Here is a 21,966-nt window from a genome sequence, read left to right on the forward strand (position 1 = left end):
TGCATATTTTATGTATGGACGATAATATATACATTTTTAAAAAAAGGGATTTTCATGATTCCTTTTAAAACAAAAAAATAGCATTTCTTGTAGTCGGCAGATCAGGTAAATTCAGGCTTTGCAGCAGTTTTCTGACTTTTTTTTTTTCAGGAGGCTGAGGTGACGCTAACTCGATTTGGACAGGATGCACACACCCCATGTGCTGGCATTGCAGGACCTTAGGTATCCATGGTTACGACCATTGATAGACTGACAGATGTTGTTAGTGGTCGTTACCATGGATAACTTAGGTCCTGCAATGCCTGCGCATTGGGTAAGTGACACTGCGAATCAGAAGAACTAGACTACATGTCTAATTGGAGGTATTTGCTAATATTATTATTATTATTATGACACCTACTACATATTGGGATGGGAATATCCCTTTGAATTCTGCAATATGACAATTTTTGCAATGGATTTCCATTGCGGATTCTATCCTTCTCGATGCATTAGGTGAAATTTACAGCAATTTCTTATGAAAAACATTGGTAACATCTGCAGATGTTATTTTATTCCTGCAAATCTGCGGCAAAAAATGGTGTGAAAAAATGAAGCTGATTATAAAGTGAATAAGGTCATGAAATCTGTAAGAAAAATGAGAATCTGTCAGTTTCCTGGCTTTGTTGAATTGTAGATGAGCCCCTGCAAGCAGCCATCACCCCCCATACAGTGACAGCCTCTGTATAGGACTAGCTGCCAGCAGTTCCTCCACTCACTCTCTCCGTGTCCGTTCAAGGTTTTCCAGGACTAAAGATGGCCGCCCAGCGATTTTATCTCCGTGGCGACGGTCAAGCTTCCACCAATCAAACTAGTTATGTATTTTAAGTCGCGCCTCTATAAATGATCGCACCAATAGTATTCGAGGGCGGGGCTGTCTGCGGTTGTTGATTGGTCGGGGTAGTGGGTGTTGTCCGGTGCCTTGAGTAGAGGTGACTCGCAGAGTGACAGTCACAGAGCGACAGCCGCCGGTGTAGTCATGGCCTTCTGCGTCCCTTGTCCTGCTGCCCGCCTGTCCTCCAGCGCCGCCCGGGTGAGTGCGCTCTGCAGTGTCCTCCGCTGTGATGATGGCTGGTGAGGAGCAGCTGGAGGCGCCCGGTGGCGGCAGTGTGCCAGGCCGGGGCGCCCTTGTATCGGAGCAGCTGCCCATAGTGGGTAGTGAAGCCGTGCAGAGCTGGGTGCCTTCTGCTGCCCCCCAAGTCACATTGAGACCCCTGAGCAGCATTTTGGGGCCCAGGGTTTTCTTTGCTGCCTCTTTTGTATAGATATCAGTGGGGGATGGTACAGTACAATGCCAGGTGTGCCCTAATATCAGGGCTCCAGTCTGCCCCCCGGGGGTTGCAGAAGGCTGGACAACCCCTTTAAATCCCCACCAATCATCTAATATATAAAGCTGAATGTGTGTGTGTGTGTGTGTGTGTGTGTGTTCGGGATTGGCATCTGCACCGTCGCAGCTACAGTCACACGTCTGGACCCCGAGAGCGTCATAGGCTATGTTGTGAGGTGAAATTTTAACCCCGCGCGTTCCAATTCGCCAAACAATTTTGCCCCTATCTACATAATGGGGGGAAAAAGAAAGGAAAAGTGTTGGAGGCAAATTGACAGCTGCCAGATGTGAACAAGGGGGACTTAAAGAGTGAGAGCGATGGCGCCAAAGAGTATATACCGTACAGTTGCTAAGGTGGGGCCCCGACATGGGATACTCACCACACACGGGGATATGAACACACACACAAAATGCGCCACACACTACCATGTGCTTGAACACATATACCACCCTCAGCACACATTTCACCACACATACACCAACCTCGCCACATAAAAGTCGAAACACAAAAGTCACCGCGCAAAACACGCCACGTGCAAAACTCGCCACACGTGCAAAACTCGCCACACGTGCAAAACTCACCTCATGGAAAACTCGCCACACCCGGAAAAATTGCCACATGCACAAAAGTTGCAACACATGCAAAAGTTGCCTCACACAAAACTTGCACATACTCAAAACGCACCACACATAAAACTCGCCACGCGCAAAACTTGCTGCACACAACTTGCTACACTAACCTGTCACATGCAACTCGACACAAAAAGTTGCTACACGCATGTCGCCGCACAAAACTCATCTCACAAAAGTCACTACATGCATGTTGCCACACGCAACTCAACACACACAACTTGACACATGAAACTCGCCCTAAAACACACACAAGTCTGGTATTATCCTTCAAAAATAAAAATCTGATTAATAAGCAGACAAACCACAAGAGCAATAAATGTACCATATAGGAAATACGGCAGCTGTCAGTCACATGACCTGTCTATTATGTGTATGTGTGAGCTAATATATACAGCCAGGGGGGAGGGCTTCCTGTTGGCTGGGCCCTGGGATTTATCAGGCTGCCAATTTAGCTTACAAATACTGAGGTAAAAATAACAGTTAGTAAGGCCGAAAAAAGACATTTGTCCATCCAGTTCAGCCCATATTCCATCATAATAAATCCCCAGATCTACGTCCTTCTACAGAACCTAATTGTATGATACAATATTGTTCTGCTCCAGGAAGACATCCAGGCCTCTCTTGAACCCCTCGACTGAGTTCGCCATCACCACCTCCTCAGGCAAGCAATTCCAGATTCTCACTGCCCTAACAGTAAAGAATCCTCTTCTATGTTGGTGGAAAAACCTTCTCTCCTCCAGACGCAAAGAATGCCCCCTTGTGCCCGTCACCTTCCTTGGTATAAACAGATCCTCAGCGAGATATTTGTATTGTCCCCTTATATACTTATACATGGTTATTAGATCGCCCCTCAGTCGTCTTTTTTCTAGACTAAATAATCCTAATTTCGCTAATCTATCTGGGTATTGTAGTTCTCCCATCCCCTTTATTAATTTTGTTGCCCTCCTTTGTACTCTCTCTAGTTCCATTATATCCTTCCTGAGCACCGGTGCCCAAAACTGGACACAGTACTCCATGTGCGGTCTAACTAGGGATTTGTACAGAGGCAGTATAATGCTCTCATCATGTGTATCCAGACCTCTTTTAATGCACCCCATGATCCTGTTTGCCTTGGCAGCTGCTGCCTGGCACTGGCTGCTCCAGGTAAGTTTATCATTAACTAGGATCCCCAAGTCCTTCTCCCTGTCAGATTTACCCAGTGGTTTCCCATTCAGTGTGTAATGGTGACATTGATTCCTTCTTCCCATGTGTATAACCTTACATTTATCATTGTTAAACCTCATCTGCCACCTTTCAGCCCAAGTTTCCAACTTATCCAGATCCATCTGTAGCAGAATACTATCTTCTCTTGTATTAACTGCTTTACATAGTTTTGTATCATCTGCAAATATCGATATTTTACTGTGTAAACCTTCTACCAGATCATTAATGAATATGTTGAAGAGAACAGGTCCCAATACTGACCCCTGCGGTACCCCACTGGTCACAGCGACCCAGTTAGAGACTATACCATTTATAACCACCCTCTGCTTTCTATCACTAAGCCAGTTACTAACCCATTTACACACAATTTCCCCCAGACCAAGCATTCTCATTTTGTGTACCAACCTCTTGTGCGGCACGGTATCAAACGCTTTGGAAAAATCGAGATATACCACGTCCAATCTCGATTTTTCCAAAGTGTTTGATACCGTGCCGCAATACTGAGCAAATAACGTGTGAACGTGGTCTAATACAGGAGGAGATGACACACAGGTACAGTGGGGCAAAAAAGTATTTAGTCAGTCAGCAATAGTGCAAGTTCCACCACTTAAAAAGATGAGAGGCGTCTGTAATTTACATCATAGGTAGGCCTCAACTATGGGAGACAAACTGAGAAAAAAAAATCCAGAAAATCACATTGTCTGTTTTTTTAACATTTTATTTGCATATTATGGTGGAAAATAAGTATTTGGTCAGAAACAAACAATCAAGATTTCTGGCTCTCACAGACCTGTAACTTCTTCTTTAAGAGTCTCCTCTTTCCTCCACTCATTACCTGTAGTAATGGCACCTGTTTAAACTTGTTATCAGTATAAAAAGACACCTGTGCACACCCTCAAACAGTCTGACTCCAAACTCCACTATGGTGAAGACCAAAGAGCTGTCAAAGGACACCAGAAACAAAATTGTAGCCCTGCACCAGGCTGGGAAGACTGAATCTGCAATAGCCAACCAGCTTGGAGTGAAGAAATCAACAGTGGGAGCAATAATTAGAAAATGGAAGACATACAAGACCACTGATAATCTCCCTTGATCTGGGGCTCCACGCAAAATCCCACCCCGTGGGGTCAGAATGATCACAAGAACGGTGAGCAAAAATCCCAGAACCACGCGGGGGGACCTAGTGAATGAACTGCAGAGAGCTGGGACCAATGTAACAAGGCCTACCATAAGTAACACACTACGCCACCATGGACTCAGATCCTGCAGTGCCAGACGTGTCCCACTGCTTAAGCCAGTACATGTCTGGGCCGGTCTGAAGTTTGCTAGAAAGCATTTAGATGATCCAGAGGAGTTTTGGGAGAATGTCCTATGGTCTGCTGAAACCAAACTGGAACTGTTTGGTAGAAACACAACTTGTCGTGTTTGGAGGAAAAAGAATACTGAGTTGCATCCATCAAACACCATACCTACTGTAAAGCATGGTGGTGGAAACATCATGCTTTGGGGCTGTTTCTCTGCAAAGGGGCCAGGACGACTGATCCGGGTACATGAAAGAATGAATGGGGCCATGTATCGTGAGATTTTGAGTGCAAACCTCCTTCCATCAGCAAGGGCATTGAAGATGAAAAGTGGCTGGGTCTTTCAACATGACAATGATCCAAAGCACACTGCCAGGGCAAAGAAGGAGTGGCTTCGTAAGAAGCATTTCAAGGTCCTGGAGTGGCCTAGCCAGTCTCCAGATCTCAACCCTATAGAAAACCTTTGAAGGGAGTTGAAAGTCCGTGTTGCCAAGCGAAAAGCCAAAAACATCACTGCTCTAGAGGAGATCTGCATGGAGGAATGGGCCAACATACCAACAACAGTGTGTGGCAACCTTGTGAAGACTTACAGAAAACGTTTGACCTCTGTCATTGCCAACAAAGGATATATTACAAAGTATTGAGATGAAATTTTGTTTCTGACCAAATACTTATTTTCCACCATAATATGCAAATAAAATGTTAAAAAAACAGACAATGTGATTTTCTGGATTTTTTAGTTCTCAGTTTGTCTCCCATAGTTGAGGTCTACCTATGATGTAAATTACAGACGCCTCTCATCTTTTTAAGTAGTGGAACTTGCACTATTGCTGACTGACTAAATACTTTTTTGCCCCACTGTATATACTATATACAGGAGGAGATGACACACAGGTATATACTATAAACAGGAGCAGATGACACACATGTATATACTATATACAGGAGGAGATGACACACTGGTATATATTATACTAGCTATTGAACCCGTTCTACGCCCGGGTGGCGAGCATTTATATTGGTATATGGTCTCCATCATGTGCTGCTGCCATCCTGCGCCCGTTCTGTCATGTGCTGCTGCCATCCTGCGCCCGTTCTGTCATGTGCTGCTGCCATACTGCGCCCGTTCTGTCATGCGCTGCTGTCATCCTGCGTCCGTTCTGTCATGTGCTGCTCCCATCCTGCGCCACTATTGTATTATATGCCCCCGTATGCTGCCATATAAGAAAAAAAAATACCATACTCACCTATCGTCCGGCTCCACTGCAGGTGTGTCTTCAAGAAAATGGCGCCGGAAAGCGCGGACTGCGCAGGCGCCGATTCCGGCAGCAGGAATCGGCGCCTGCGCAGTCCGCGCTTTCCGGCGCCATTTTCTTGAACACACACTCCGGCTCCTCTGCCTGTGACTGGACTCTGTCACAGCAGAGGAGCCGGAGACGGAGCCGCACGCAGCGCTGGAACGGAGCACAGGTGAATATACTTACCCTCCTTCCTGGCGCGTCCACGGTCCCTGACTCTCCGGTGGAGATCGCGGTATGCGTTCAGTGCTTACGCATACCGCGATCTCCTGGGAGCCAGACTGCGCCAGTGCTTGCGCCTGCGCAGTCTATAAAGGCTTCGGACGGAGTGACGCTCCCAGCGTTATATTATAGATACAGGAGGAGATGGCATACAAGTATATACTACATACAGGAGGAGATGACACACAGATATATATATACAGGAGCAGATGTGTCATGATCCCAATGGCAGGGGATCACAAAAGGACAAGCACAAAAACAAAACAAGCTCTAGGGTGATGGAACCTGAGCTGACCGCGATCCTGAACCTAAACACACAACTAGCAGTAGCCGGGGAACGTGCCTACGATGATTCCTAGACGTCTCGCGCCAGCCGAAGGATTAACTTCCCCTATTAGAAGAAACACAGACCTCACTTGCCTCCAGAGAAACACCCCACAGAAATAGCAGCCCCCCACATGTAATAACGGTGAAATGAGAGGAAAGCGCATACGTAGTTAAGAAAATAGAATCAGCAAAAATGAGGCCCGCTAAAGCTAGATAGCAGAGGATACAAAAGTGAACTGCGCGGTCAGCGAAAAACCCTTCAAAAAACCATCCTGAAATTACTTGAACTCATGTGCCAACTCATGGAACATGAGGAGTAATTTCAGCCCACTAGAGCAACCAGCAGCAAGGAATCACATATCTGCAAGCTGGACTAAGACAAAAATAAAGCAAAACGTGGAACAGGAAAATCAAAACTTAGCTTGTCCTGAAGATAACAGACGCAGGGAGCAGAGGTAAAAAGACACGCTGATTACATTGATAGCCGGCGAGGAAATGACAAAAAAGCCAGGTTAAATAGGAAACTCCCATAACCTGATGGAACAGGTGGACACCAGAGACCGCAGAGAACACAAGTCACCCAGTACCATCAGTAACCACCAGAGGGAGCCCAAAAACAGAACTCACAACACAGATGACACACAGGTATATACTATATACAGGGGTGATGACACACACACATATATACTATATACAGGGGAGATGACACACTGGTATATAATATATACAGGAGGAGATGACACACAGGTATATACTATATACAGGGGAGATGACACACAGGTATATATATATATATATATATATATATATATATATATATATATATATATATATATATATATATATATATATATATATATATATATATATAATTTGTCTAAGGGTTTTTCCGTCTGTCTCCGTCTGTCTGTCTGTCCTGGAAATCCCGGCTCTCTGATTGGTCGAGGCCGCCAGGCTTCGACCAATCAGCAACGGGCACAGCGACGATGATGTCATAAAGGACGTAGAAATCCCACGTTTCTGATTCAGCGACGGGCACAGTATCGACATAGATGTCATAATGGTTGCCATGGCGACGATGATGTCATAAAGGTTGCCTCGACCAATCAGCGACGGGCACAGTCTGCCGCGAATTCTGGAATCATCATTGTCCATATACTACGGGGACATGCATATTCTAGCATCGGGTATTCTAGAATATGCATGTCCCCGTAGTATATGGACAATGATGATTCCAGAATTCGCGGCAGACTGTGCCCGTCGCTGATTGGTCGAGGCAACCTTTATGACATCATCGTCGCCATGGCAACCATTATGACATCTACGTCGATAGTGTGCCCGTCGCTGAATCAGAAACGTCACATGTCTACGTCCTTTATGACATCATCGTCACTGTGCCCGTTGCTGATTGGTCGAGGCCTGGCGGCCTCGACCAATCAGAGACGCGGGATTTCTACGTCGATGCTGTTGCAATCAGCAACGGGCACAGCGACGATCTATATATATAATTGTCTAAGGGTTTTTCCGTCTGTCTGTCTTTCTGTCTGTCTGTCTGTCCTGGAAATCCCACGTCTCTGATCTAATCAGAGACCGGCACAGCATCGACGTAGAAATCCCGCGTCTCTGATTGGTCGAGGCCGCCAGGCCTCGACCAATCAGCAACGGGCACAGCGACGATGATGTCATAAAGGACGTAGACATCCCGCGTCTGATTGGTCGATGCCGCCAGGCCTCGACCAATCAGCAACGGGCACAGTATCGACGTAGATGTCATAATGGTTGCCATGGCGACGATGATGTCATAAAGGTTGCCTCGACCAATCGGCGACGGGCACAGTCTGCCGCGAATTCTGGAATCATCATTGTCCATATACTACGGGGACATGCATATTCTAGAATACCCGATGCGTTAGAATCGGGCCACAATCTAGTATATATATAATTGTCTAAGGGTTTTTCTGTCTCTCTGTCTGTCCTGGAAATCCCGGCTCTCTGATTGGTCGAGGCCGCCAGGCCTCGACCAATCAGAGACCGGCACAGCATCGACGTAGAAATCCCGCGTCTCTGATTGACACTTCTGTATTGATCAGTCCTCCTGACACTTCTGTATTGATCAGTCCTCCTGACACTTCTATATTGATCAGTCCTCCTGATACCTCTATATTGATCAGTCCTCCTGACACTTCTATATTGATCAGTCCTCCTGACACTTCTATATTGATCAGTCCTCCTGATACTTCTATATTGATCAGTCCTCCTTACACTTCTATATTGATCATTCCTCCTTACACTTCTATATTGATCATTCCTCCTTACACTTCTATATTGATCAATCCTCCTGACACTTCTATATTGATCAGTCCTCCTGACACTTCTATATTGATCAGTCCTCCTGATACCTCTATATTGATCAGTCCTCCTGACATTCTATATTGATCAGTCCTCCTGACACCTCTATATTGATCAATCCTCCTGACACTTCTATATTGATCATTCCTCCTGACACTTCTGTATTGATCAGTCCTCCTGACACTTCTATATTGATCAGTCCTCCTGATACCTCTATATTGATCAGTCCTCCTGACACTTCTATATTGATCAGTCCTCCTGACACTTCTATATTGATCAGTCCTCCTGACACTTCTATATTGATCAGTCCTCCTGACACTTCTATATTGATCAGTCCTCCTGACACTTCAATATTGATCAGTCCTCCTGACACTTCAATATTGATCAGTCCTCCTGACACTTCAATATTGATCAGTCCTCCTGACACTTCTATATTGATCAGTCCTCCTGACACTTCTATATTGATCAGTCCTCCTGACACTTCTATATTGATCAGTCCTCCTGATCTATATATATAATTGTCTAAGGGTTTTTCCGTCTGTCTGTCTGTCTGTCTGTCCAGGAAATCCCGCGTCTCTGATTGGTCGAGGCCGCCAGGCCTCGACCAATCAGCGACGGGCACAGCGACGATGATGTCATAAAGGACGTAGAAATCCCACGTTTCTGATTCAGCGACGGGCACAGTATCGACGTAGATGTCATAATGGTTGCCATGGCGACGATGATGTCATAAAGGTTGCTTCGACCAATCAGGGACGGGAACAGTCTGACGCGAATTCTAGAATCATCATTGTCCATATACTACGGGGACATGCATATTCTGGAATACCCGATGCGTTAGAATCGGGCCAGAATCTAGTATACAATATACAGGGGAGATGACACACAGGTATATACTATATACAGGAGGAGATGACACACAGGTATATACTATATACAGGAGGAGATGACACATTGGTATATAGAGGAGGAGATGACATACAGCAGGTATATACTATATACAGGGGAGATGACATACAGGTATATACTATATACAGGAGATGACATACAGGTATATACTATATACAGGAGGAGATGACACATAGGTATATACAATATACAGGAGGAGATGACATACAGCAGGTATATACTATTTACAGGGGAGATGACATTCAGGTATATACTATATACAGGAGATGACATACAGGTGTATACTATATATAAGGGAGATGACAAACATGTATATACTGAGGGGAAAATGTGAGGTGAAAATGAGGGGTGTGAGTGCAAAATGAGAGGAGTGATCGGAAAATGACAGATGTGAGGTCGAAATGACAAGTGTTAGGGGGGAATGAGAGGAGTGAGGGGGGAAATAAGAGGAGTGAGGGGGAAAATGAGAGGTGTAAGGGAGAAAATGAGAGGCGTGATGGGAAAATAAGAGAAGTGAGGTGCTATAACTAACCACAGATATTTACAATGCCCAGGCAACGCCGGGCTCTTCAGCTAGTATATATATATATATATTTTCTATATCCTTATTATATAATGTTGTTTTTTTTCAGGCACTGAAATATTCACACCGATCATATGCCTCACAGCGATCTTTAAATGTAAGTGTTGTCTGTGTAGATGTCTCTAGGCGAAAAGCACTATAACTAATGCAGGACAGTCGTTTTCTATGGCCGCCATTTAGATCTTCTTTATTTTTCTTGCAAAATGAAGGTTAACCCCCCCCCCCTTCCTTTTTTTGCATCAGTTTTTTATGCATCTGCCCCAAGTGTTAATATTTTGACACCAGAATGTGTGCAACATTGGCTTGTGCAAAATTTGTGTAATATCATAGTCCATCCAACAGCAAAGAGGGACCTTAAGGCTAGAGATGGGCGAACCTCTGGATGTTCAGGTACTAGAACAGGACCTGGACCTCATTCACTTTAATGGGGGCCCGAGCATCCTGTGTTTGCCACGCTGTCATGTTCATAACAGCCCGGCAAACACTGCTTCTGATCAGCGAAAAACTCGCTACTGCTGGTCAGCCAACCGTGGTTCCCATGCTGTAAAATGACAGCGTTAACTTGGAGCTGTGGTCGGAGGTAAAAAGTTTACCTCCACTCACTGGTATCGGCTGATGGGACTACTGCTGCCGCTAATCACAGCGAGAGCAGGTGGTGGCTGATAAGAGTATTCATCAGCCCGCTTAATTGTATAGTGCTACGTAATATGTTATAAAATATTATTAATAATAATAATAATAATAATAATAATTAATTTAAATTCGGGGTGAGATCCCCTGTATTTTTGATAACAAGCAAGGCAAAACTCACAGCTGGGGACTGGTATTCTCAGGCTGGTAAGGGACCTTGGATATTGGCCCCCACCCAGCCTAAATGTAGCAGCCCACAATCACTCAGTAAAGGCACATCTATCAGATTCACCAATTCTAGTGCTTTGCCCAGCTCTTCCACTTGCCCTGTAGCGGTGGCAAGTGGGGTTCATATTTGTGGAGTTGATGTCACCGGACGATACAAAGGTGACATCAAGCACACAGATTAGTAATGGAGAAGCGTCTATAAGACACCTATCCATTACTAATCCTATAGTTGTAGTGTAAATAAAGACACAGCCAGAATAAAGTATTTTATTTCAAATAAAACAAAACACACTTCTACTCACCTAATGCCCATTCCAGTGGGGACCCCTCTGTTTTTGATAACCAACCTTGCTGACAGCTGAGTGTTGCAGCCCCCTGCTGTGAGTTTTGCCTGGCTGGTTATCAAAAATACAGGGGAACCCATGCCGATTTAATTAATTTTTTTTTTAATTTACAGTATAGGCGCCGGCTCATGAATTCTCCGCTGCCTGCTCTCACTGTTATTAGCTGCAGGAGGCGTAGGCTGATGGGAGCAGTAGTCCCATCAGGTGACGACAGTGACCAGAGGTAAATGTTTTACCTCTGATCACAGCTGTGGGCTCAGTCATTTGACAGTGTGGGACCCGCGGCTGTCTGACCGGCGGTGATGATTTTACTGCCGTGCTATCCTGCACACAACACTGCGACAAACACCCATTGTTCCGGGAGCCGAACCCAAACAGTAACACGGACTTCCTGAACAGTAGCTGCTCGGTACGGACGCTGAATTTTACTCTTCGGGTTTGCCTATCTCTACTTGAGCCAGCCCTCTTCACATTGCTGCCTCTGCAGGCTTCACCATGGGGTCCGTCTGCCTGGAATCCTGGTGAGCGGCAGACGTTGCTGGAGAATATATGACATTTCCTATATGACATCCATGTGGCAAAATACGGCTTTAGAGGGGACATTGGAAATTCCACAGATGTTGCACGGCTCTCCCAACAGAAACCTATATTTACCATTGACATTTTTTTTTCCAGGAGGTGGTGATCGCAAGTGCAGTAAGAACACCGGTGGGTTCATTCCAGGGGTCTCTGTCCTCTTTTCCGGCCACAAAGCTTGGCTCCATTGCCATTAAAGCTGCAGTTGAGCGAGCCGGTACGTGCGGTGCTGCCTTCTTGTAGCCCAGTGCCGTCTGGTTGAGTAGACAGGGGTTCACGTTATTTTTCTCCTATATTTGTAGGTATTCCTGCAGAGGAGGTCAATGAGGTGTATATGGGCAATGTCCTGCAGGCGGGGCAGGGACAGGCACCCACCCGACAGGCAGCGCTCGGTGCAGGTACAGATTTTGGGCATGCTTAGTCTCTTATTACCATCATATGGAATTATTTGCTTACGTCTTTTTTTTTCCCCTTTGTTCGTGGTGGAGCTTAGGTCTGCCGATCTCTACACCCACCACCACCGTGAACAAAGTCTGCGCCTCAGGGATGAAGTCTGTTATGTTGGCTGCACAGGGCCTGATGTGTGGACACCAGGTGAGACAATGCCGGACAATGGCGCAGTCCTCTGTTTGAGCAATAGTCCCATGACGCCGCTCTATGTAAAGTTTGCATGGCTGACTGAGGTCTTGGAGTACAGTGGGGCCCCAGCGATAAGACACTTAAAAGGGGTATTCCCGTCTCCAAGATCCTATCCCAATAGGTAGTAAGGTGTAATAATAACCTCCAATTAGAGATGTAGTGTAGTTATTCTGATTAGCTATGTTGCTTACTTCATGTGCAGGGCTTTTCAGTAGCTTAGGTATCAATGGTTACAACCACAAACTAACTGTTACCTACTGTATATGAGTGGTCGTAACTATGGATACCTAAGCAACTGCAATTCTGTACACTTGGTTAAGCGACATAGCGAATCAGAAGAACTATACTACAGTTCTAATTGGAGGCATTTGCTAATATTCTTCCGCCATCTACATATTGGGATAGAATCTTGGAGATAGGAATATCCCTTTAAGTTCTGATTAAACGATAACTCCTTTAAAAGGTGAGTTCACAGTAAAATAAAAATAAAGATTATATCAGAAAACATTTTTGTTTTTATATGCGTTTTAAAAAAACAAACAAAACTCTTCTCATTTGGTGGACTAGCTCATACGTCGGTGCTTGAATGTTTCTGAACACTTCAGAATCGTCTTTATTTCTAGATAAATTGGACCTAAAACTGTATCAGATTTTCACACGACTCCTAAAAGTAGATATAGGGAACCAAATCATTGAAATCGGTAAAATTTACTATTTTTTCTTATTTTAATTTCTGTTGAGGAAAACAATCAAATATCACATGTCTGTGAGTGGCAAAAGTATGTGAACCTTTAGTAGAATTAATTTCACCTTCAAATTATAGTCGTGTGTTTTTTTTTTTTTTGTTTTGTTTTGTTTTGTTTTTTTATCAATGGGATGACAATCAGTTGTGAGCGGGCGACCTGTTATATTAAAGTCTGATCTTAACACGTGTATGGAAGTGCATTATAGCACAAACAGATTTCTGAGGACCTCAGGGTCAAGAAAAGGTTACTAAACCATTTCTAAATTATTTGCACCCCACCAATCCACAGGCAGACAAATTGGGTACAAATGGAGGAAATTCAAGACTATTATTACCCTAAGGCATGGTAGACCAACAAATATCAATCCAAGAGCAAGATGTATGATCATCTGTGAGACCACAAAGGAACCCAAGGTAACATCTAAGCAACTAAAGGCCTCTCTGATATAAGTTAATAATCATGAATCCACCATCTGGTGGACACTGAACAGCAATGGTGGACATCGCAGGATTGCAAGAAGGAAGCCATTGCTCTCCAAAAAAGAACATTGCTGTTTATTTTCAACTTTGCTAAAGATCACCTGGACAACCCATAAGGCTATTGGAATGATGTTTTGTGACAGATGAGATCAAACAGAACTTCTATTTTGGGGACAAAAAACCATCTGTAAAACATTCTGATTGCAGTATCATGGTTTGGGCCTGTTTTGCTGCATCTTTGCTGTTACGGCTCCTATCATTGAAAGAATTCTGAATTATACCAGCAAATTCTCAATAAAAATGGCAGGACGTTTGTCATGAACTGAATCTGAAGACAATGTGGGTCATACAGCAAGACAGCAACTCAAAGTAACACAAGTCGTTCTACAAAAGAATGGTTTAAAAGGAGAGGAAAATTTGTGTCAAAGTCCTGGCCCCAATCCAATAGAAATTTTGTGGAAGGACCTGAAACGATTAGTTCATGGGAGAAAAACCACCAACCTAACAGGGTTGAAGCTGTTTTGTAGAGAGTAATGGCGTAAAACTCCTCTAAGCCGATATGCAGGACTAATCAACAATTATCAGATATGTTTGGCTGCAGTTATTGCTGCATAGGGGAATCATACCAGATAATGAAAGCAAAGGTTCACATATTTTTCTCACTGACATACACGTGATATTGAATAATTATTATCATTGTCATAGTTTAAAAATGGCAAAAAAAGAAAAAAAATGTTTAGCTTAAAATACCATTTAAGCTGTCTTTAATGCAGGTAACGAGTTGATTAGAAGCATCTAACTGGTCTGTAGGTGCCAGAACTCTTAATGGTTGGTGAGGGAACAAATACTTATTTCTCACTGCAAAATGCAAATTTATATAATATTTGTTTATTTTATTTTTTTTTTTGGGGGGGGGGAGGATTTTATTTTTGATATTCTATCTCTCAATATTAAAATTAACCTACCCTTAAAATTTTAGACTGTTCATGTCTTTGTCAGTGGGTAAAATTAGAAAAATCAGCAAGGGATCAAATACTTATTTCCTTCACTGTATACATCACACAACAACTATACATATGGTTTATCCACAGAATAATAATCTGAAACAAACGTTTTAATCCGGATTAAAGGGAACCTGTCACCTGAATTTGGCGGGACTGGTTTTGGGTCATATGGGCGGAGTTTTCGGGTGTTTGATTCACCCTTTCCTTACCCGCTGGCTGCATGCTGGCTGCAATATTGGATTGAAGTTCATTCTCTGTCCTCCATAGTACACGCCTGCACAAGGAAAGATTGCCTTCCCAACTAAGTAACTTGGCAGCCTGCAGTGTGCTGCTTCATCATGTGCTTGGAGGTTACTAAGGATGGATTTAGTGAGTCCTATGAGTGTAATCGGTGCAGTAATCTCTTCTAGTTGAAGGAAACTAAAATGTTATTTAAGAGTTATCCAAGATTCCTAGTTTTTTTGTTTTTTTTTGTGTAGTCCCCAAACTACCTTCACAAACCTTCCCTCGGTTACTTACTAGCTGCTTTCCTTCTACTTTTATGGCTTCCTCTCTGCTGGTTCTTCATTGAAATCACCTTCTGCACAGCATGTTATCCTGGCTGTTTTATTGTCCTATAGAAAGTAATGGTAGCTGGTGGGATGGAGAGCATGTCCAATGTACCATATTGCATGACACGAGGAGCCACGCCATATGGTGGAGTGAAACTGGAAGATCTAATTTTGAAAGATGGACTTACTGACGTCTACAACAAAATCCACATGGTACGTAACAACATGGTGGCTACATTGTGTATTGTCATGTTCCAATACTACACACTAGGTTTTCCTAAATTATCAATATTCCCACATTTGCCTACAGAAATTTTGTATATCGCAATTATCTTTAGGAGAGTCTTATCAGCATTAAATGACTGCCCAAACCAAGCACAAATGCTAGGTGCACCTTGACATGCCGATACCATTCAGTGCACCTGCCCACCTGCTTGTTTTGCTTCTATGTCCACCCTCCTTTTCCTTCATTGACAGATCTAACTTTACAGTAGGTGCGTTCAACGGTTTGGCCAAGGGTGGAGCTGAGCGCCTGTGTTGGTTTGAGCAGTAAATTTTTGCTGAACAGTCTTCATTTAAATATTTTACCCAAATAAACTTTTTTTTTTTTTTTTTTGACTACCTAATCCCACTAAACCTCAAGTTTGTGTGAACCCGCCATGACGGATATATAACCATGTGCCTTGTACTACAGGGAAACTGTGCAGAAAACACCGCAAAGAAGTTAAGCATTGGACGGGAAGAACAAGACAGTTTCGCCATCAATTCTTACACCAGAAGTAAAGCAGCCTGGGAGTCTGGGATCATCGCTAAAGAAATTGCGCCAGTTACTATTCAACAAAAAGGTGCTGATCTGAGCAAAATATTCTTCACAAACTGTATTAAAAAAGAAAATGTATCTGATAATCTGCTACTTATAAATCTAAAAATGCTCCTGTCCTGCAGGGAGACCTGATGTTGTTGTACAAGAAGATGAGGAGTACAAACGGGTAGACTTCAGCAAGTTTCCAAAACTCAAGACTGTTTTCCAAAAAGACAATGGTGAGGAATATGGGGAAACGTGACGCTGGGCGTTTGATGTATTTAAAGTTATAACATTCATGGAAAACTGAAAACATGGCCTCACATCTAATAAAAAAAAAAAAAAAATAATAAAATATATATATATATATATATATATATATATATATATATATATATATATATATTTGTCTAAGGGTCACTTCCGTCCGTCTGTCACGGTTATTCATTCGCTGATTGGTCTCGCCAGCTGCCTGTCATGGCTGCCGCGACCAATCAGCGACGGGCACAGTCCGGAAGAAAATGGCCGCTCCTTACTCCCCGCAGTCAGTGCCTGTCGCCCGCATACTCCCCTCCGGTCACCGCTAACACAGGGTTAATGCCGGAGGTAACGGACCGCGTTATGCCGCGGGTAACGCACTCCATTACCGCCGCTATTAACCCTGTGTGTCCCCAACTTTTTACTATTGACGCTGCCTATGCGGCATCAATAGTAAAAAATGTAATGTTAAAAATAATAAAAACCTGCTATACTCACCCTCCGTAGTCGCTCGCGCCGGCCGCCATCTTCCATTGCAGGTTCCGGTGGCAAAGATGGTATGGGAGAAGGACCTGCCATGACGTCACCGTCATGTGACCGCGACGTCATCACAGGCCCTGCGCTAGAAAGACCTGCCATGACATCACGGTCATGTGACCGCGACGTCATCACAGGTCCTGTGCTCATACCAACCCTGGGACCGGAAGCTGCCGTGGACTACAAGGGGCCCTCGGAAAGGTGAGTATATGTTTATTTTTTAACCTGTGACAAACCTGGCTGTGCAATATACTGTGTGGCTGTGTTATATACTACGTGGGCTGTGCAATATACTACGTGGGCTGTGCAATATACTACGTGGACATGCATATTCTAGAATACCCGATGCGTTAGAATCGGGCCACCATCTAGTGTGTATGTATAAATATGAGATTAAGTCCTTAACAGTTCCAGATAAAGACCGTCTTAATTTGTTAAACTGTACTAAGTTCTTGTAAGAACAGGCACTTGTAAGAACAACATGTTAATGATCAGTCCCATCTTGAGAGCGGAAAGGAACCTTAATTTTCTTTTACATCTCATTTCCTAGCATACCAGCTGCAAAAGGGCAGCCATGGCTGGTCTTCAAGAGAAGGTGTGCAGCGCTTACAAATTCTGTCCAATAGAGCTTGTAAGCGCTGTGCTGAAGCTGGCAGGAACTGCTGGGACACACTGTCCAGTTTCAGCGTCCCTGCGCTCTTCTGATGCTACTTTGCAATATTACAAATAGAGGCAGTTTGGACCAGCTAAAAAAAAAAAAATGGAAGGATTGGGATGCAAGCTTTGTGTAAATCCTGTTGGCTATGTGTTACTGAAGCCTGTTCATAAACTTTCCATAATTGTGTTTTCACCTCTTCTCAGGCACAGTAACTGCAGCCAATGCCAGCTCACTGAATGATGGGGCTGCAGCCTTGGTCCTTATGACGTCTGAAGCAGCCGACAATCTCAATGTCAAGCCTTTGGCACGGATCCTAGGTAAAGCACAATGATTTCTTGTTGATTTACAGTTTGGAGAAGTTGCATGGCTGCTCCGACTTGAACCCTGCAATCATCTGATCATTTATACTATCAGAGCAGTACCAAGAACTGCTGTGTATAGCAGAAATCACGGTCTCCTATGGACGCCAGATGTAGGCTGGATGTCACAGGAGAATCCTCATGACAACCACGGAGGTCTTCAGCTAGGCTGTCATGTCAACCAACCCATCAGTGCCCCACAATCCCATTAGGGGTGCACCGATTGACACACAAACTGACGCACCCCCTGCCGGAGTGCATTAAATACATGCCATTGTAAGAGATCAACATCGGCATTTAACAAGTTAACACCACACAGGCAGAGCTCTGCTGCACCCATGGCTGTTAGAGACAGATGATGGCTGTGTAATTCAGACATCATCTGCTGGGAAAGATACGGGCTCGGCTTGCAAGCCCGCATCTGAGTCAGGAACTCGACATGTGGTGTTGGGAAGAGGTTAATTAAGAGTATTCATAGGATCTGTACTCACACATTCTTATCTGTTTGTTGTTTTCTCCTTTTGTTTAGCTTTTGCTGACTCTGCTGTAGACCCAATTGACTTCCCCATTGCACCTGTCTATGCGATTCCTAAGGTAGGAATTCTAGCGCAAAATTCATGATTTTGTTTGCAAACGTTAAACTAATGTAGATGTAAAGATATATTACAGAAAATAATCCGCACACAATAACTGCCATGGCTCATGCAAAAAAAAAAAAAAACAATTTTAAGAATATGAAGAAAAAAAAAATATCTATATCTATCGCCCCATTCAAAATAAAACAATAAAAAAAAAAAAAAAAAAAATCAAACCTGCACATATTTGGTTATCGACGCGTTCAGAATCGCCCGATCTATCAATACAAAAAAGGATTAACCTGATCGTTAAACAGCGTTATTGCATTTAAAATGCAATAACGGGCGATCAAAAGGACGTATCTGCAACAAAATTATATAATTAAAAGCGTCAGCTCGGCACGCAAAAAAACTAACCCCTCTCCCGACCCCAGATCACAAAAAATGGAGACGCTACGGGTATCGAAAAATTGCGCAATTTTTATTTATTTATGTTTTTTGCAAAGTTTGGAATCTTTTTTTTCACCACTTAGATAAAAATAACCTAGACATGTTTGGTGTCTATGAACTTGTAATGACCTGGAGAATCATAATGGCAGGTTAGTTTTAGCATTTAGTGAACCTAGCAAAAAAGCCAAACAAAAAACAAGTGTGGGATTGCACTGTTATTGCAATTTCACCGCACTTGGAATTTTTTTCCCGTTGTCTAGTACACGACATAGTAAAACCAATGGTGTCGTTCAAAAGTACAACTAGTCCTGCAAAATACAAGCCCGCACATGGCCATATTTATGGAAAAATAAAAAGTTATGGCTCTGGGAAGGAGGAGAGCGAACAATGAAAATACCCCAGGTCATTAACAGGTTAAAAATAAACAAACAAAGCCCACGTTTTAATCTGCTCTGCAGTCACTATTACACGATGTCCAGTTTGACGTGAAAAGTTTGGTGACAGGTCTTCTTTGAGCCAAAATGTATGTTTATCCAGTTAGGTATCCTTCTTTGTATCCCAGTACTATGTATATATTATACCTGAGGAGCCCTCCTTTTTGGATTTATTAGAGAGCCACACAATGTGCCCTTATCTGCTGACTCCATTGTTCTGTACAGGTCCTGAGTGCCGCTGTACTAAAGAAAGAAGATATTGCCATGTGGGAGATCAATGAAGCCTTCAGTGTTGTTGTGTTGGCCAATATAAAAATGTTGGCTATTGACCCTGCGAAAGTCAATGTCCATGGTGGAGCGGTGTCTCTCGGACATCCCATTGGGTATGTGCAGCAAATATCACTATAAATTACCTGCTGGGTGACGGCCTGCGCAGCCAGATCACGTGTCCCCTACTCATGGCATGTATACAGGATATGCCGCCATTTGCGAATGGCTGGAGTGTCCCTGGAGGAATATGGTGATTGCCTCAAACAAAGTGCCCCTTCTCCGGTATCTTTCTCTGCACAGTGCTGCTGATGTCTGGGTGTAAGCAAGTAGTACAGATGACGCCATGGGGTGCATTACGCTGGGTTGCAGTCCATACTCTTAATTGACATTTATTTAAAGGAAACCTCTCAGGTCCGTTAATGCCATTAACAGCAGGTATAGGGTTAAATCAGCAGGCTAATGTCCTTATTATGGAGGTGCTTGGCCGCTACAGGGAATGTGACTATTGCAATCAATGTTTGGGCTCAGCAGTCCCATGCCCAGCGATGAGCAGTCCCATGCACTTTAGTACTGATGTCACCGCTGCTGCCTGTCAATAAGGATGAGAGCAGCGGCAGAGGGGCAACATTAGGCCTGGGGGGAAGGTGGAATGATTAATAAAAATTTTTTAAAAAAATCCACATACATGGAAAATCCTTTTAATTCTGCTATTTTGCCGAATGACATATCTTTATGTTTCCACTTGTAGAATGTCGGGAGCTCGAATTGTTGGCCACATGGCCCACGCATTGAAGAAAGGACAGTTCGGTGTTGCTAGCATCTGTAATGGTGGCGGAGGAGCCTCAGCGATCTTGATTGAGAAGTTATAAAAGCACAATCCCGATATCAGTCAGGAAATTGGAACATCTGCAATCCACGCACTTCGTACTCTTTACAGTTTTTGGTTTATATTACCACTTGTCTTCCCGGGAAAAGACTCTTTTCATAAAGTATCAACATGGACCTGTAAGCCTGAGGGCCATTGGTCCATCAGGGCTTGAGGTGAACTCTGATTTCCTTTTACAATTTTCTTGTATTGTTATAAATATCTAATAATCCAGTATGGACACAACTGAATGTATAAGGTTTCTAGAATCTTTACCATGGCTGCCATGTATACTTAATTTGTGATTTGTTCCATCTTAACAGCGCCTCTCCAATCTGTAGGTTGGATCCGGTATTGCAACTTCACATTTACGTAAATACCAGACACCACTGGTTTTATGAGATTGGCAATGTTTCTAGGTTAGAGTATAGAAAACAGGATTGCTCCACTAAATCTCTTTGATCATTTCACGTCTGTCTCTATAACTATCATTTTTACAGTCTAATTCAAAACGTTGCATATTTATCTTAGATTTTCAGTTTAGAATAACAAAAAAAAACCATCAGCTCACCTGCCCCTAGCTCCCGTCAAAGGACTAAACAATATACAACCAAGTGGAATATAAGACAAGCAGTCTACTGAGCGAGCTCCAAGCTGGGAACAGAAGTCCGGCTGATCCAAACTCTGAGCTTTGTTTAATAAAACAATTTTGACTAGACTCGGTTTCCAGTTATTTATTACTAAAATGCTCATGAGATGTCTTACCCTTTGCACGGTTTGGCCATTCCAAAAAACAACTCCACCAGAACAGAGGCCAGAATGGCAGGAGTTCTGTCTGAATTGTTCTCTGCAGATTTAAATGTGAAGTGCCTTGAAAAAGTATTCAAGTTCCCCCCCCCCTTCCCCATGAACTTTTCCATATTACACCCACAAACATAAGTGTATTTTATAGGGATTTTATGTGATGTATTATTACATAGTTGCATAGTTACATAGTTATTAAGGTTGAAGGAAGACTATATGTCCATCTAGTTCAACTCATAGCCTAACCTAACATGCCCTAACATGTTGATCCAGAGGAAGGCAAAAAAAACCCATGTGGCAAAGAGTAAGCTCCACATTGGGGAAAAAAAATTCCTTCCCGACTCCACATACGGCAATCAGACTAGTTCCCTGGATCAACGCCCTATCAAGGAATCTAGTGTATATACCCTGTAACATTATACTTTTCCAGAAAGGTATCCAGTCCCCTCTTAAATTTAAGTAATGAATCACTCATTACAACATCATACGGCAGAGAGTTCCATAGTCTCACTGCTCTTACAGTAAAGAATCCGCGTCTGTTATTATGCTTAAACCTTTTTTCCTCC

General features: G+C 43.4%; 1 protein-coding gene across 1 annotated transcript; it reads left to right on the plus strand.

Moving 5' to 3' along the window:
* Positions 1-930: 930 nt before the first annotated feature.
* Positions 931-21,314, plus strand: ACAT1 (acetyl-CoA acetyltransferase 1). Its single transcript, XM_069759142.1, has 12 exons — positions 931-1,072; positions 10,241-10,288; positions 12,069-12,186; positions 12,272-12,367; positions 12,463-12,563; positions 15,458-15,601; positions 16,083-16,233; positions 16,334-16,429; positions 17,847-17,960; positions 18,532-18,596; positions 19,687-19,844; positions 20,480-21,314. The coding sequence occupies exons 1-12, from the start codon at positions 1,019-1,021 to the stop codon at positions 20,598-20,600; spliced, it is 1,266 nt and encodes a 421-aa protein (XP_069615243.1). The 5' UTR covers positions 931-1,018; the 3' UTR covers positions 20,601-21,314.
* The last annotated feature ends 652 nt before the right edge of the window (positions 21,315-21,966 follow it).

This window comes from Ranitomeya imitator, chromosome 3, assembly GCF_032444005.1.
Source record: "Ranitomeya imitator isolate aRanImi1 chromosome 3, aRanImi1.pri, whole genome shotgun sequence".
Taxonomy (NCBI): domain Eukaryota; kingdom Metazoa; phylum Chordata; class Amphibia; order Anura; family Dendrobatidae; genus Ranitomeya; species Ranitomeya imitator.